This window comes from Venturia canescens, chromosome 2 (genome assembly GCF_019457755.1).
Source record: "Venturia canescens isolate UGA chromosome 2, ASM1945775v1, whole genome shotgun sequence".
NCBI lineage: Eukaryota > Metazoa > Arthropoda > Insecta > Hymenoptera > Ichneumonidae > Venturia > Venturia canescens.
The window spans coordinates 5,617,402-5,631,903 of record NC_057422.1 but is presented as its reverse complement, the minus strand read 5'-3'; the positions used below and the strand labels follow the sequence as shown (position 1 = coordinate 5,631,903).

Here is a 14,502-nt window from a genome sequence, read left to right as displayed (position 1 = left end):
ACTTCTGTGTGAATATGGATATTATAAAAACTAATGGGTCTTCAGTCGTTCGCTGTTTTTCTCAACGTGCTTCTATTATATAAAAGTTAAAACGTTGAACGAATGCTCCGATTCACACAGATTTCATTGGTATAGCACAGCCGTAAAAATTGCTCGTTGAATACGCAAGCGAGATCACTTTAACAATAAAACAAACGCAGCTCACTTTGAATAAAATATTTTCATCGAGGGTAACAATCAGGATTGGAAGATGTGAAATGGATTTATGAAAATGGAGAATTTTTGAAGCATAATTACTGCATAAAATCCACTACAGCGGCCCCTCAACCGATGCCTCAGTATTTTCTTTTTAATTCGAGCTTTCACGGTAGATCGGACGGCAGTCAAACGTGCGATTGGAACAGTGACTACGGCTAGTTGAACGATCATCAGCTTCCACGAGATTCATTCAATTACGCAGTTACGAATATGTATTTTATAGGGAAGCGAGCCAAAACGTTGATCGATATATAAACAGCTCAATGTTTTTCGTATGCAGTGCTGAAAATTTCTCTTTTCACGTGCTACCAATCTAATCCTCGTACACGTTCATTATATATTCATTTCAAGTAAATACGATCGACAATTAACGATAGCCACGCGAATTCAACAGTACAGGGAAACAGTCGATTGAACGTTTCCCCCAAACGTGCATAAATATTCTCCTCGCTAATTGTCCTGTCGACGAATCGTTTCTCCTTTTTTTCTCTCTTTTTTTTTCGTGCTTAGTAATTCTCCTGCCAAAATGCGTGGAGAGGAATCGCTTTGTTTAATTCATTATCGAAATATTCCAATATCGATTAAACCGTGCAGCGAAAAAATGCATAACGGAAATGACAGGTTTGGCCTTTCCCGAGCTCTCCTATCTACTCCATTAGAAACATCGTTTCTGCATGTCGAATTTTAAATTGAGTCATCAATTGCGTGACACCTAGACCAGCTGCGCTCGTTACAAAGAATCGCTGTGTCTGTTATAAGAAAATTCAAATAAAATATTGAAAAAATGCCGCCATTTATTAAGGCTTTTCAACGAATTTTTCATCTGCGAACCGGATGAATAACTGGCTCAGACAGATGCCAGAATTTCCACTGATGAGTCTGCTTTTGAATAATCGGATTGTAACACGTAACTTGGAACTGGAAACTGGCTTTCGTAACATTTGATCTATCATGTACAGATTAGCTCTTCGGGGCGCTCCGATCGTTTCATAGAAGGAGACAGGTTAATCAGAGTAGAGAAGCACAGAAAGGAATGACTGTTTATGTGAAGATTCACTCGAGCTGCGCATATGTTTACTCGAGCCTGGTATCATCACTAGAACAATGAAGGTGTAACCCTCAACAAGCGAATACGTCAGTTCCAAATGTACAAGGATATCCTATTAGAGGCCTTTTGCCCTTATGGCATCAGAGTTCTCTGTTCCTTCGATGGCAAACACTCGAAAGTGCCATATCTTCATTCCCCTCAAATTAGAAGCATCCGACCTATCGCTACCAGTCATACATCGCATTATTGCATGCACTGAAGCCTGGTAATGTATGAATTTAGCGAATAAATTTCGTGATAGATGTGGCTCGACCGTGGGACAAAAACGTCACTTTATTTTTGAGCTATCGATGGAAATTCTGCTGTGATAGTTTTAGCATCACCTGCCATGATACGGATCCATAAATCTTTTGAGTGATGCCTTAATTGGAAGGCAACGTCACTGTGTAAGCCAAGGAAAACTCAATCTTTGGGAATAGTTTCACTCGTGAATGAATAATGTTTTGAGCATCGGGTGAAGATCACTTTATTTAGTACAAATTCAACTGTTCGCGACAGAAGTAATTTTTAATGGAAAATTTCTTTTATTTACAGCGGTATGAGCTCACGTCCAGTTATAAGAATAGCAATGAACTTTATTGTTCAACAGCAGAAACCTCGGCAGGCTTTCTCGGCCAAAGCTTTCTTGAACAGTAAAATTGAAGAAATTATTACCGGCTTTTGGATCGTTGAAACGATGACAGCAGTCCAAGTATTAGAAGTGTCAAAAGGTTGAAAAGTGGAAAAAATAAGGGCGAGAATAACAATGATTTTTTACGTTTTATTCGATCATAATCTTGACAGTTATTTATCAGGATTACACAATAAAACCGCTATTAAAAATTCACGCAACTTTCATCAGTCAGCCAATCGAAGAGAAATTTTCTTTTCTTTTAAATTCCAGTTACATTCTTTATCCAGGAACGCATGCTTGCGACATTACTGTACACGCCGGGATATTTGGGCTTGGCGCAACCGTAGCCCCACGAAACGATACCATAAAGTTTTTTATTGGCCGTCAAAGGTCCTCCCGAGTCTCCTTGGCAAGAGTCTTTCCCACCTCTGTCCAATCCCGCGCATATCATTCTTGGCGTTATGGTGTTAAGATCCGCGTATGCCGCAACGCAAGCTTGCCTGCTCACAATGGGGACGGAAACCTGCTGCAATATTTCTGGAGACAATCCACCTTCCTGAGGAATTATTCAACAAAATTTTTACTCCAGTAAGATAAAAATGACTCGCGGGCTTTCTACATCGCACGACAAATCAATCGAACATTTTCGATGTTTCGTCTTACCGTAAGAGCTCCCCAACCCGTTACGTTCACAGTCGCATTCGCTGGAATCTCGACCGAAGACAGTTCTATGGTGCTCACATTCTTGTTGAATTTGATGGTATCGTTTATCTGGAAAAACAATTCATGCATATTGTAACAATTAAACAATTTCACAGATCAACAATATTTCACACATTTCAAGTCCTATTTAAAACGATGTATTTTCTATGGTTAATTCATTACAGATATTTATCCTTTAATAACGTATACATTGTTAACTGGAACGAGGAAATCTCCGCTGTCGAATGCAGTGCGGGGCTGAGTGGATCGTGCAACTTATACGAGCTAATTTGACTGATTCTCTCGATTAAATAATTAATTTTGCATGCCATGTGATTACACTCATAATCATATCAGTTGCAGGATTTATAATTGTGTTTAATTATTATTGAGCATTTTCCCAATATCAATGGAGGAATGGAATAACTGAGATGAACTATTATTTTCACAGCTAGAAATGCACTCAACACTGGCACGATAAATTCATTGGTTTCAGGAAAACCTTTGAGATTCAACAAATATTGTAAACTTTGTAAAACACTTCGATTTGCACGATTCCGATGACTTTTTCGTTGTGATTTCATTAAGCTTTACGTGAAATTCCTTCGAAATACCGAGATTGTTAAAAGAAATATGAAAAAAATCGTTCGCGATTGAATTTCTCGTCGCAATTCAAGCTTTCGCGTTGTAACATACCTCGAAAAGTGCAATATCGTAATCAATCGTGTATCCGTTGTATTGAGGATTCCTCACGACTCTTTTGACGTCGTACACTAAACCGCCCTTCTTCAGGTTACTTCCGACACTGATGCCGTAAGACGACGCCGAACCACCGGCACAGTGGCCGGCGCTGATGACCCATTTGTTGCTGATTATCGAAGCCCCGCAGTAATGACTACCGTAATATTGTAACGAAGCTTGATGAGGGTGTTGGGCTATGGTCGTCGGTATTCCACCAACAATTCGCTGGTCAGGGAATGGCGGTATCGGCACGAACCCTTTAAAAGCCAATAATTCGATTACAAACTGTGATAATATTATTCCACGCCGTGAATAGTGTTACCGACTCGTCAACGGATCAATTTAATAGCTCTAAAAAAAATGCCGGAAAAAAGGCCTCGAGTCCCCGATAAAAACTCACCGAAACTCCCAACGCATAGGAAACTGAGTATCAAAACGAACAACATTGTGAAATAAATTTTCTAGTTTGGAGAGAGCAAGTCAACGAGCACGTCGGTTTATATACTGTGTTTATTCCACATCCGCATCCTCTTTTCCCCGAAGTATCTTCTCAATAATCATTTTGTATCTTTTAAAAAATAGCCTATCTCGAGAAGCTTTAATCGTCACGAGTTTCTATCGGGAGCCGCGTGGCCTGCAATCGCTTCTGCAATCTTCATTGAGATGCGTCCACACTATTTCGCATGACTAGAGAAAAGACGATGTGAAAAAAACGTCTACGCCAAATGAAAACTTACGATCAATCGGTCCGATCAAGCAACGTCACTGATAGCGCTCACAGCTCAGGTTTGTATTGAACTTCTACGATAAGCGAGAAAAAACGTGGAATCCAACCGACTCATTCGATTCCGGGTTTCAAATTGATGCGGGAATCGCCAATACGATTTCAACGTGCTTACTTATTGCAAAATGTGAATAAAATTTGGAACATTCGACGTGCGGCATAACGGTAAGCCGAAAAAATAATAAATCCCATTTATCAAAAGCCCGATCGATTATATTTTTCGAACAAAGGGAATCTCGCTTATCAATAAATGAATCTATATTTTATGATTATCGGATCCGAATAATCAGAAAATAATGGAATATCCGGATTGAAAATTTGATCAGAATTTCAAATACATTTTTGGCTTTCTCTGCCAACTCGGCAGACCTTGCCGAGTTGGCCTCCTGGAACGCTTCGCGTATGCTCGTCGAAATCATTTATTTAATGCCAAAAAGCCTACGGCTACGAATAATCAGAATATTAAATTCAATATCTAAATTGAAACTTTGTTTCGAACTCATGCTTGCAATCCGCGTATACGTAATCGTACATTACCTACGTTGCCGATCGGTGCAAGTTATTCAGCGCGTTTTATCGAATGATCGGTAGCCGATAATTTGCTGCTCATTGCATTCCATTGCCTTTCCCTATAGCATTGTGCAAGTGTATCGAATGTGATGTACGTATTCAACGCTCCCTCAATGGAATTTTCAGAGGCTTAATAATTGTGAAATAATGCGTGAACTCTATGAGCGTTTGCTTTCGATGGGATCATACAAACAAATGGTATTCCCAAGTCATTTATTCAGCAGTTACGCATTCAAATCTATGTAGCATTCTACCTGTACGTGAATCGCTATCTGATGGAAATTTTCACTTGCACTGGCCAGTATTGCAAATGTTTTGATTTCGCTTGAAATTTCATTCACGAAGATTCAAATCCTGCATTCATTTTTTTTTTATCGTACGAGAAAACATTGATGCTCTTTCATTTGAGTCGTTCAATGTTTTTTCTCACCAATTATTTTGCCTCTTTCTGTTCGCCACGTTTTGGAGGAGTGTGAATAAAACCGATTTTACAGTCGAAATTTTCACATTTTCGTGTACTGCATGAGCGGAGGAGGCAAATTCAAACTTGTTGAGATATAGAATAATCGTAGAATAAAGAATCGACCTTACGAGGTTGAATCTTCTGCTGAATGTAAGAAGGAGCTGAAATTTTTGTTTTTCATTTTGTCTGAAAAAATAAATAAGTTTATTTATAATTTATATCAAAGATAACAAATCGGTAGATATGAATATTTTTTGACCGAGTTACTCGTGCAGATATCCCGTGCAAATCAGTGGCACGCTCTCGAGAAATACTCCTCGAGATCTGGGAAAACCGTGATACTTCATTCAACAATGAGATAAAGTGGCTGATGCGCATGTAATTTACGAAAAAAATGTGGTTCGCTGTCTTATCGTGGATTTAGATTCAGTACGCGTAGACAAAAATGTGCTTTTTCTATTTTTACGGTTTGCCGATCTCCGTGAAGGAAAAGGCAACGTTATTGCCACTCGAGAGATATTTTAAGGTGTTGCGATCTTGGTACTACAATGTCGGGACGATTCTCGCCGCGGTTATTAGATCGAATAAGTTCAATGTTTTGGCCAATTGGTTCTCAGCTGTGAAACTCCTACCCGTTGTGCTCAGTTTCACTTTTTTTTTCTATTCGTATTCACCGGAGTGTTTTCAACGCCGTGAATGTTTTATGAGATATTTTCTTCGAGAATGCGTTCGGAGGCAGGAAGCTTTTCCATCGCGATTACTTTTTAATAATGTATGTGCTTCCGATAATTATGCGGATCCACATTTTCCCCTCTAAATTAGTATGAAATATACGAATTTAAAATTCTTCCATCGAAGTATCTGCTTGCGGAGCAAAGAGAATAATTCACTGTTGCTTCTCGGATGTTCCGTGTTCGTTTTATAATTAAATTCACGACTCCCTTCGCTACATCTGCGGAATCCCTTCCAAGGTATAGATCCATGCAAATGATTCACTCGTTTGCAAACATTTCGTATACGGAGGTTACGTAGACGTGCAAAACAGCGGAAGTAGAGTAACAAGAAAGACGGAGAGAATATAGGAGCCGGTCATCGAACCTCGTCTCGGGTGTCACAAGGCTGAGTATCTCGAGACACACGATTAGATCGATCGAATAAATATACATATGTATGTGGTTTTATCCGTGTGCGTTTGTGCATACAAACCTGGAGCAATGAAAATCGAGCTTTTTTCCCATTTTTTCCTATTATTCGAGTCCGTTCTACGATTCTATTATCACTCATACATACGCAACTCTTTGTCACGAGATATCTACACACGATGATGAAAGTATACCATTTGACGAAGAGCTAAGAGTTCCTCCAGCGATCAATAACCGTTTTGTCATTATAACCGACGTTTTAGAGCTTTTTTTCCCACTGTCTTTGAAAAATGTTTGAATTTTTTTATTTTGTCATCACTCGTGCATACGAACGGCTCTTATATTGGCTTTTCGAAATTTAAAACTTGTTCGGGGAAATGGTTTATTGAAAGTAATGCGAAATGAAAAATATTTTTTCTGATTTTTCTGATATGAAATGAAGCCTTCCTCGGGCGATGATTGAATTGATTTTCTTGCGAACGTCTCTATACTGTGGTGCGCAAGAAGAAAGTACTTTGGAATTTCGGATACTTTTTGATGTATCTTTTCGCAGAATATGGTAACTTTCTTTGAAGATGAAACTTGCCATTCTTCCTTGGAATTCTCATTTGCAAACGGTTGTTGCGAAATGAACTTCTGGGCTGGTGATGCACGCGGGAGGAAATTCCAGTCTTAAGTATTCACTACGATTTCAAAAAGCCTCTTACTTTCAAAGAATTTTCTCATTGAATCAGCTTCCGTGTTGATACGCCGGGGTTGCGAATACGATTTATAAGTAGCGGACTTAAACTTTCGTTGTAACTGCTGTGAAATTACGAATCGAACTTCATAATCGTAGTGTATTTAAACTGTTTGGCTAGTTCATCAAGAAAATCGTAAATTTATATCAAAAGATGTTATAAAACATAGAAACTTGTTGTTCGATCAATGATTCATTCTTCGAATTGAGTATTAATATTATCGATTGGTGTTGACAGTGAAGATAGTCACACTGTCTTTGACTAGTTCGGATATTATAGGATAAATATAGATTTAAAAGAAAAAAGGAACAAATTAAGTAAAGACGTCTGTTTACTCGAAGACAGTTTTCCTCCGACGAACGGTGAAAAATGATGTAAAGTTTGCGTCATGGAAATATTCAATCAGTTTATCTAATATCGATATTTTGTGTTATAATTGCGTATTTACCTTTAAAATTGTACTTGATTTGCCAAAGAACAAGAAGGTTCCTTAACGTGATGGAATTTACATCTGCTTGATCAAACGAACGAGCAATGGAGATGAATTAATGGAATACATTTTTTCCTTTCACTTATAATACAGTTAATCAAGATTTGTCAGGTAATCTAATAAAATTCAGCGTTTCTTTATAATTTATACTTTTATTGGAGTAATTATATTCTATTTGCGTGTGATAATCTCTATGCTCTATTCGATTGCTCACTCGTGTTTCTTCTCTGATTCAATGAAGTTCCTCCCCAAAAACTATCGTATCGATTACCTCAATTCTATAGTTATGGCTCATCAATGAATTCTCAAACTGGAGCAAAACACAGTACATCATCGTCTTGCAGGAGTCTCGTGAAAATTCTCTTCTCGTGCGAGATCAATCTTGCTCGGGATCAATAATCATAATATTTTTCCTTCCAATAACTGAATCGTGATTAAATTTCTAAATAGCCTTTGAGAAATCATAAATTTTCTGAACCGAAAGGGGTTCATTTTGACTCCTGTTAGCTTTTTATACGTTCGGCATGCGGATTATTTGCAGGGAGATTTTGAAAAGTTGCAAAAAACTTATTTAGCCGATTAGAAAGGAGTGTGTCGCAGCGCACAGTAGTTTAGCTACAGCACAGTTATCGAATATCGATTCAAGCGGATGTTCAAATCCGCAGTTATCAAAAATGTTTTCGTAGCATGTAAAAACTTGGTACGGCAAATTGTCCGGATGAAACTTCCCAGTGCGGAGTCTATCGAAAATCGTTCGTTCAAAAACGAGAAACGCACGGAACGTTTGTATCGTTGCGTCAACTGAGTAGAAGCTTTGACGTATCGCTCTAAACGAAGAAAAAAGGAGGCTGAGTATGCTTCGAAATGATTCTCATTTTTTTCCACGTCCCTCATCCGCCGTTATACTGCAAAGAACGCCTTTGAAAGGTTTGCCTCTGACACAAACGACTCCAAAGGGTTTAGAAATGAATAAACCTCTAAAAACCCTTCTGAAATAATGGGAAGATTGAACAAATTCCAAGCATGTCTCGTCGCCTCCTGCCCCATTCATTTCTCGTCCTCGATTTTTTCGCAGTACTTCACCTTTATGAGACTTCAATTCAGAAGTTGTCTGCTTATACGACGCGTTTCGAAAGCAAAGAAAAACAAGAAAGCCTCCCGCAGTGGGAAAGAGGGAGTGGAAGATATAGGGAGAGATAGAGACGTGTAGAAGAAGAAGCACCGAGAAGATGTAGCAGTGGAATAGGAGAATATGAGAAAATCGACACTCCGCACCTAACGGCAGACGGTGCGCACTTGCGTACATTCGTCATGAGACAGCTGTCTACCGATTAACATATAAATCAAATTTGAGCTGGTGTGTGAATCGCAGATTGTGGTACACGTACACTTCGCATTTCTGTGCGTCCGTTTTCCTCTTTCTCTCTTATATACTATGAGAGAACATCGGATATCGGGGGTTCGATAGTATTGCGATACGAAGTTTTCCCAAACAGGGGAAAGCGCCTATCGGCTCTTCTGTCTCGTCCTCGTCTCGCTTCTATTTGGCTTCGTGCGGGTACGCTTTTATATACGAATCGGTGTGGATCATGTTGGACGGTTCGCAGCCAGCTGCACCGTCGTCTCCGTGTGTGTAGTGGGAGCGGTGTCGAGCAAGGTAGCATAACTCGCGTGATTTAACAGGTGGAGCAGCGTTCGTTACGTCCTTACGTATCGAAGAGGTTACGAATGTACAGAAATATCTAAATAAAGGCTCATCCTGTATGTTCACGTAGACGAATGTCAATGAATTACGAAATCGAGTTTCGTAGTTCCCATGTGGCTATGAACCCTCCGACAAGACTGGAAATTTCTTATGCGTGAACGCAAAGAAATATATGAGTTAAATTTTCGAGTACATTCGAGACTAGCGAATACGTAAGAATGAATGAGACAAATCAGAGAGAAAAAACGCCAGAGAGAACAAGGGAAAACGACTCGCTTTCTTTCCACCTGTTTGCCGAGGAAAAAAGTTTTACATCGCGAAGCTATTTGTTGGAAAAACGTATTTCTTATTCCAATCGAAACACACACGCACACACACAGAGGTTCGAAACGTCTTGCGGTTGTATGAATACGAATGAAGGAATAACGGATTCGTTTACTTTTTGAAACATTTAATTTCCCATGTGTTGATTCAAGATTCGATCCTTCGAAAATTTTCTTTCTTTTTGTTTATCGAAAAATATTAAATTTTTGATGGATACGAAAATATGACGCTTGTATATGGTAGGAATCGGAGTGAGGTCAAGCCCCGCTAAGCGAGGCCAAGTCGATGAAAATAGAAGAAGAAAAAGGGAGAGAAATAATAGAGAATAAGCGTTTACCTTTCCAATAAGAACGATCGACCACGAAGTATTTCATATAGGAAAAAGCATGTGTCTGTTGAGTTGGGATAAGTCGTAGGCGTCCTAAGTCTGTCGTCGAATGACTAACGAGAGCCCAAGCCGTCCCGGACTTTTGCTCCCTTCGGTTTTTAGCTTCTCTCGTACATAAGTCTTCGTTCGCCCCTACGTTTCTCACTGTGACGGAGAATTCATACTGAATGGTTTTCCTCTCACAACTACGTGGTCGCTCCTTCACTTTTTATTTCCTCTCGAGTTTTTCCCTATGGAAGAATGCATACTGGGTATTTCGGTGAAATCTGATTTTGGGTGAGACTGATTTTCACCACCAATTTTCGCTCGTGACAAGGGAATAATGCCTTCATGAGATGAACTACTCGGGCTTAAACCAGCAAGAACTTCGACCTGAAATCTCGTTGATAATCTCATTATATCGAGTTAATCAAGCAGTCACAAGATTCGAACTGCTTCGCTGGAATTCTTTCTAAAGCTACTTTTTCAGTCAGTTAAACATAACTTTTGAAACGGATCTTTTTATTTCGTGGATTTAATTATTGATTTAATTTGAACTCAGTGATAAAACTCATTTTGATGACCTACTATTGATTAGAGTGGAGAAAAATGAAAAGCAGAACGTCCAAGTTTGGATCGCTGAACATTCAGTTTATCGAGGATTTGTGGAAAAAATGAGAAGGTACTCAGCTCCATACGATTTGTAACGAGCCTGAGCTTTCCGTAATTGCATCTAAGCTCTCGGCAATTGCTTGAACGAGTGCGTGAACAGTCATCGTACCACGTACTTGCACTAATTTGAGTAGCAATTAGTGCGTGGAGATTCAATGCGTGGATACATGCAATTATGTCCGTTTATATGTACAAGTTTATGGATTTGGATGAAGAACGCTGTTTGAGGCGCAGAGATTATGGATATAATCTTGGTGATATTTTTCTTAAGGCACCGCGATGTTGGGCTCCAAACTTTTGGAGTCGAATGGGATCGATCCATAAAAACATTCGATGAATGTTTATCCGTAGAATCTTATTCAAAATTAACGAACTATAATGCAAAAAGAATGAAAAAATAAATCTATTAAGGGTCCTGCTTTAGAAAGTAAAAAAATCAATTATTTACGCGAATGTTTTTAGGGAACAACTCAGCATAGCGAACTTTTCGGTACAGTTTTAAGGATATTTAAAAATGCAAACACGTTTTTTTAATGTGAGAAAGTACACATTTGTACATGGTTTACGCGCCAAGTCCGATTGTCGAAGTTTCTCGCAGCTGTGTACAATGTGGAGATCGTAATTATTGTCTGAAACGAAAATTCCAAATTTTTTTTTCCATTTTCATATTTTTTCGTTCCATATGAACCTGTGAAAATCCGAAAAAACTGCGAAATTCTGTATCTCATGCGAAGAACCGAGACATTATTGAGGCTTAATCCAGTCTTGAGATTTCTTAGAGTATCAAAAAATAATCATAGAGAAGAGCAGAGAAAACAATTCTGCGAATATCATATCTCAATATGGTGTCGGCGGAATAGCTGTACACGTAATTAAGTTTTTCCGATCTTGTTACACGCCCATGTAACGCACCAAACTTGTCCTTCGAGGATTATCTTCTTCAGAGCGTTTCCCTCCGTTCTTGCATACGAAACACATGGCCCAGCCCAGCATTACAAGGCACTGAGAAAACTTTGCACCTGGACAAAGTTCCCGTTGCACTCGTACTTGTGAACGATATGTGTGTAGTTCCCGAGAGATGCCAATAGAGAAACTAAGAACACGTATATAGTGCCTCTATATTGGCATCTCCCGGGGGCTGTTTATACACTTCCGGAGGTGAAAGTGGCAGTGCATGAATATTCGAATACATGTACACATTTATATGAAGCAATCGTGCCCAGCGATAAGTTCCACGGAATGTCTTGAAGAAGTTCAAACGTTGATAATTTACAAGAAAAATTCATTCCCTCTCGTTCTCATCGCAACTATGTGCCTCATTTTTTCTCATTTGGTTACGCTTTTTTCCTATATTCTCGTCACAGCGTCTTACGTGCGAGCTACTAAAGTAAAATATCAAAACCCGCGTATAAACGAAAGGATTCTCCTTTTTATCCCTGTGAAGGGGATAAAAGATGGGTGAAAATGGGGAATTTTATAAAAACGTGCACTAACCAAGCACATGATCCCGGCTTTGGTCGTGTCGAAGGCAGAAGAAAAATGATTCGCAGCATGCTGTGGAGGGATCGAAATAAACAGACCGCACACGTGAACATCCATGTACAGAGATAAGGGAATTTTGCTCCTGCATTGTTTCGCAGTTTTCGAAGAGTTTTTGGAATGATTTTCCTGCTCAATGTTAAGTTTGCTTATTTTGTTTATGTTAAGCTGACCCATGGCGGATTATGGAGACGCTTGAAGAGTATTTTCTGAATTTTTTCGTTTAATCTTCGAACAAACGAATCTCCTCAAAGTGAGTCTGAGCCTCAATTAGTGATAAAGATTGTACCAGTATTGGCCTGTAAATCGTAACGAGAATCATTTCAATCGTACCCTATGGAGTTAATTCATTGAAAACCATAGTCCATAGTCACATTGCACTTTGAGACGACCCCTCGAGATAAATCTTTGTCCCAGCAGACCCAAAGAGGAGAAACGGGGACTTGAGGAGGTCTGACTTAATAATTTTCATCCCTCGCTTCCAACTCTCTCTCTCTCTCTTGTTTCCCCTCGTTCCTTTGCACACAGTTAGTTTGCCTAAGTATGAACGAGTCTCAACCCCCTTACGGCCTCGCTCTTTCCACGTCAGAATTGTGCGGCAAAACATCGTCTCGTCTCGTTCACTCTCTTGTGACATCACTGCGAGCATACTCTCGGCAAGGATAACAAAGGGTACAGGCTCGTACCGAGAGTCTGAATACAGGAGGGGGCTAACAGTTCACCCGTACGCCGTACAGCCATGAATATTACATATTTGGCCTCGGTTAATATTTTATTCTGGACATTGTCCGTTGATGAGGTGCAATAGTAGGCTCAGCCGCATAATACTGCGGGAAAGAGAGACTCCGCGTCGAGCACAAAAGGTATGCGCGCATTCACCGGCGAGAGCAACTGCGGCGGAGAGGATTTGAGCAAGACAGCGATACATGCGCGTTCGCGCAAATGAGAAGAAAAGCAAATTAAGGGGCAGAAAGCAATGGAATGCTGCTGATGAACGACGGCAATATGTCAGGCAAAAAATGTATGGCCTCATCAACGGAACGGAGTTAATCAAGCGATACGTTTGTGTTGAAACGACTGAAACGAATCTCTTTCTCTCTTACTTTAGTTGCCTATTTACATATTCTGAACCTCGTCGGGCCCTGAGGGGTGAAAGCCTGGACAAGTACATTTGTTGACCTTTCTCATATTTTTCTGCCAAGATACCTGCCTTCTGCAAACCGCCTTTCACAGACATTGTTTTTCACATAAATCCTTATAAAAAGATAACAATGATTTTCTTTTGAAAGGATTCTAAATAAAGGTTTTTTACTATAAAAAATGACAACAAGAATTGAGCGGGGAAAAAGTTTGGTTCAAGATAAAAATCAATCGATTTACTCGAAGTACTCGATGAGTTTCTTTTGCTATGTTTCCGGATGGTACGATGACCACAAACTCGCGAGTTGTTTGCTCAATTATTTATTCGATCAATCTTCATCGCTGGTTAATTGAACGAGTATTGTTTCGTGAAGCCTGTTTATTCTCCGGAAGTATATTACTTCCGGGTAACGGTTCTGTTGAGACGAATATGTGTGATAGGGAAATGGTTGTGTGACGAATCATCATTTTGTTCCATTACTAGACCACTAACAGTAATGCTGGGACCACTCGCCACAAATCATTCTGTCACAAGGGGATGTGGCAGTACCAGTTTCAAAATAATTCAAGGATATTTTTTAGCCTTCTGTCATTGAGTTATTAAGGTAGGTCATGCACGAAATGATTTTCTTTGAAAAGTCTTGAAATTTATACAGAGTTTCAATACGTGGTCGACTGACTCGCATATCAAATTTTGAAGGGTTCGTCTTATTGGTTATTTAGATAAACGTGATTAAATATGGCGAAAAATACACGGGGTTTTAGGGACTATGCGTAAAAAATCGTTCACCTTTCCATATAACGAATGAACGCTTCTTACGAAGTTTATGAGTAAGTTTATATTAAGTAGCCTTACTAGTAATAAAAAGATGTATTACGTTAAAGATTGAATGAAATTTGTAATGGGCATTCGTATAACTTCACATATTTACGTATTTTGGCATTTTCTTTCTTCTTGGCGTGGCCCATTCCTATCGTAGCCTTCTTTCTTTTTATTAATACGTTTCCCTTGATCCATTTACCTTTATGTTTACCCTTTGCGTTTTCTAATGCGATTTTTACATAAAAAACTGTAGAATTTTAGCCAGGGACGAATGAAATTTGGGGTTCAGTGATGGATCCCCGATTAATTAATGGCTTGTAA

At 39.3% G+C, this 14,502-nt stretch overlaps 1 protein-coding gene across 1 annotated transcript; it reads right to left on the bottom strand.

Moving 5' to 3' along the window:
• Window positions 1-2,106: 2,106 nt before the first annotated feature.
• Window positions 2,107-3,980, bottom strand: LOC122406490 (trypsin-2-like). The gene is made up of 4 exons (XM_043411959.1): window positions 3,823-3,980; window positions 3,378-3,679; window positions 2,643-2,750; window positions 2,107-2,535 (listed from the first exon to the last, which is right to left on the bottom strand). The coding sequence occupies exons 1-4, from the start codon at window positions 3,866-3,868 to the stop codon at window positions 2,239-2,241; spliced, it is 753 nt and encodes a 250-aa protein (XP_043267894.1). The 5' UTR covers window positions 3,869-3,980; the 3' UTR covers window positions 2,107-2,238.
• Between the last annotated feature and the right edge of the window lie 10,522 nt (window positions 3,981-14,502).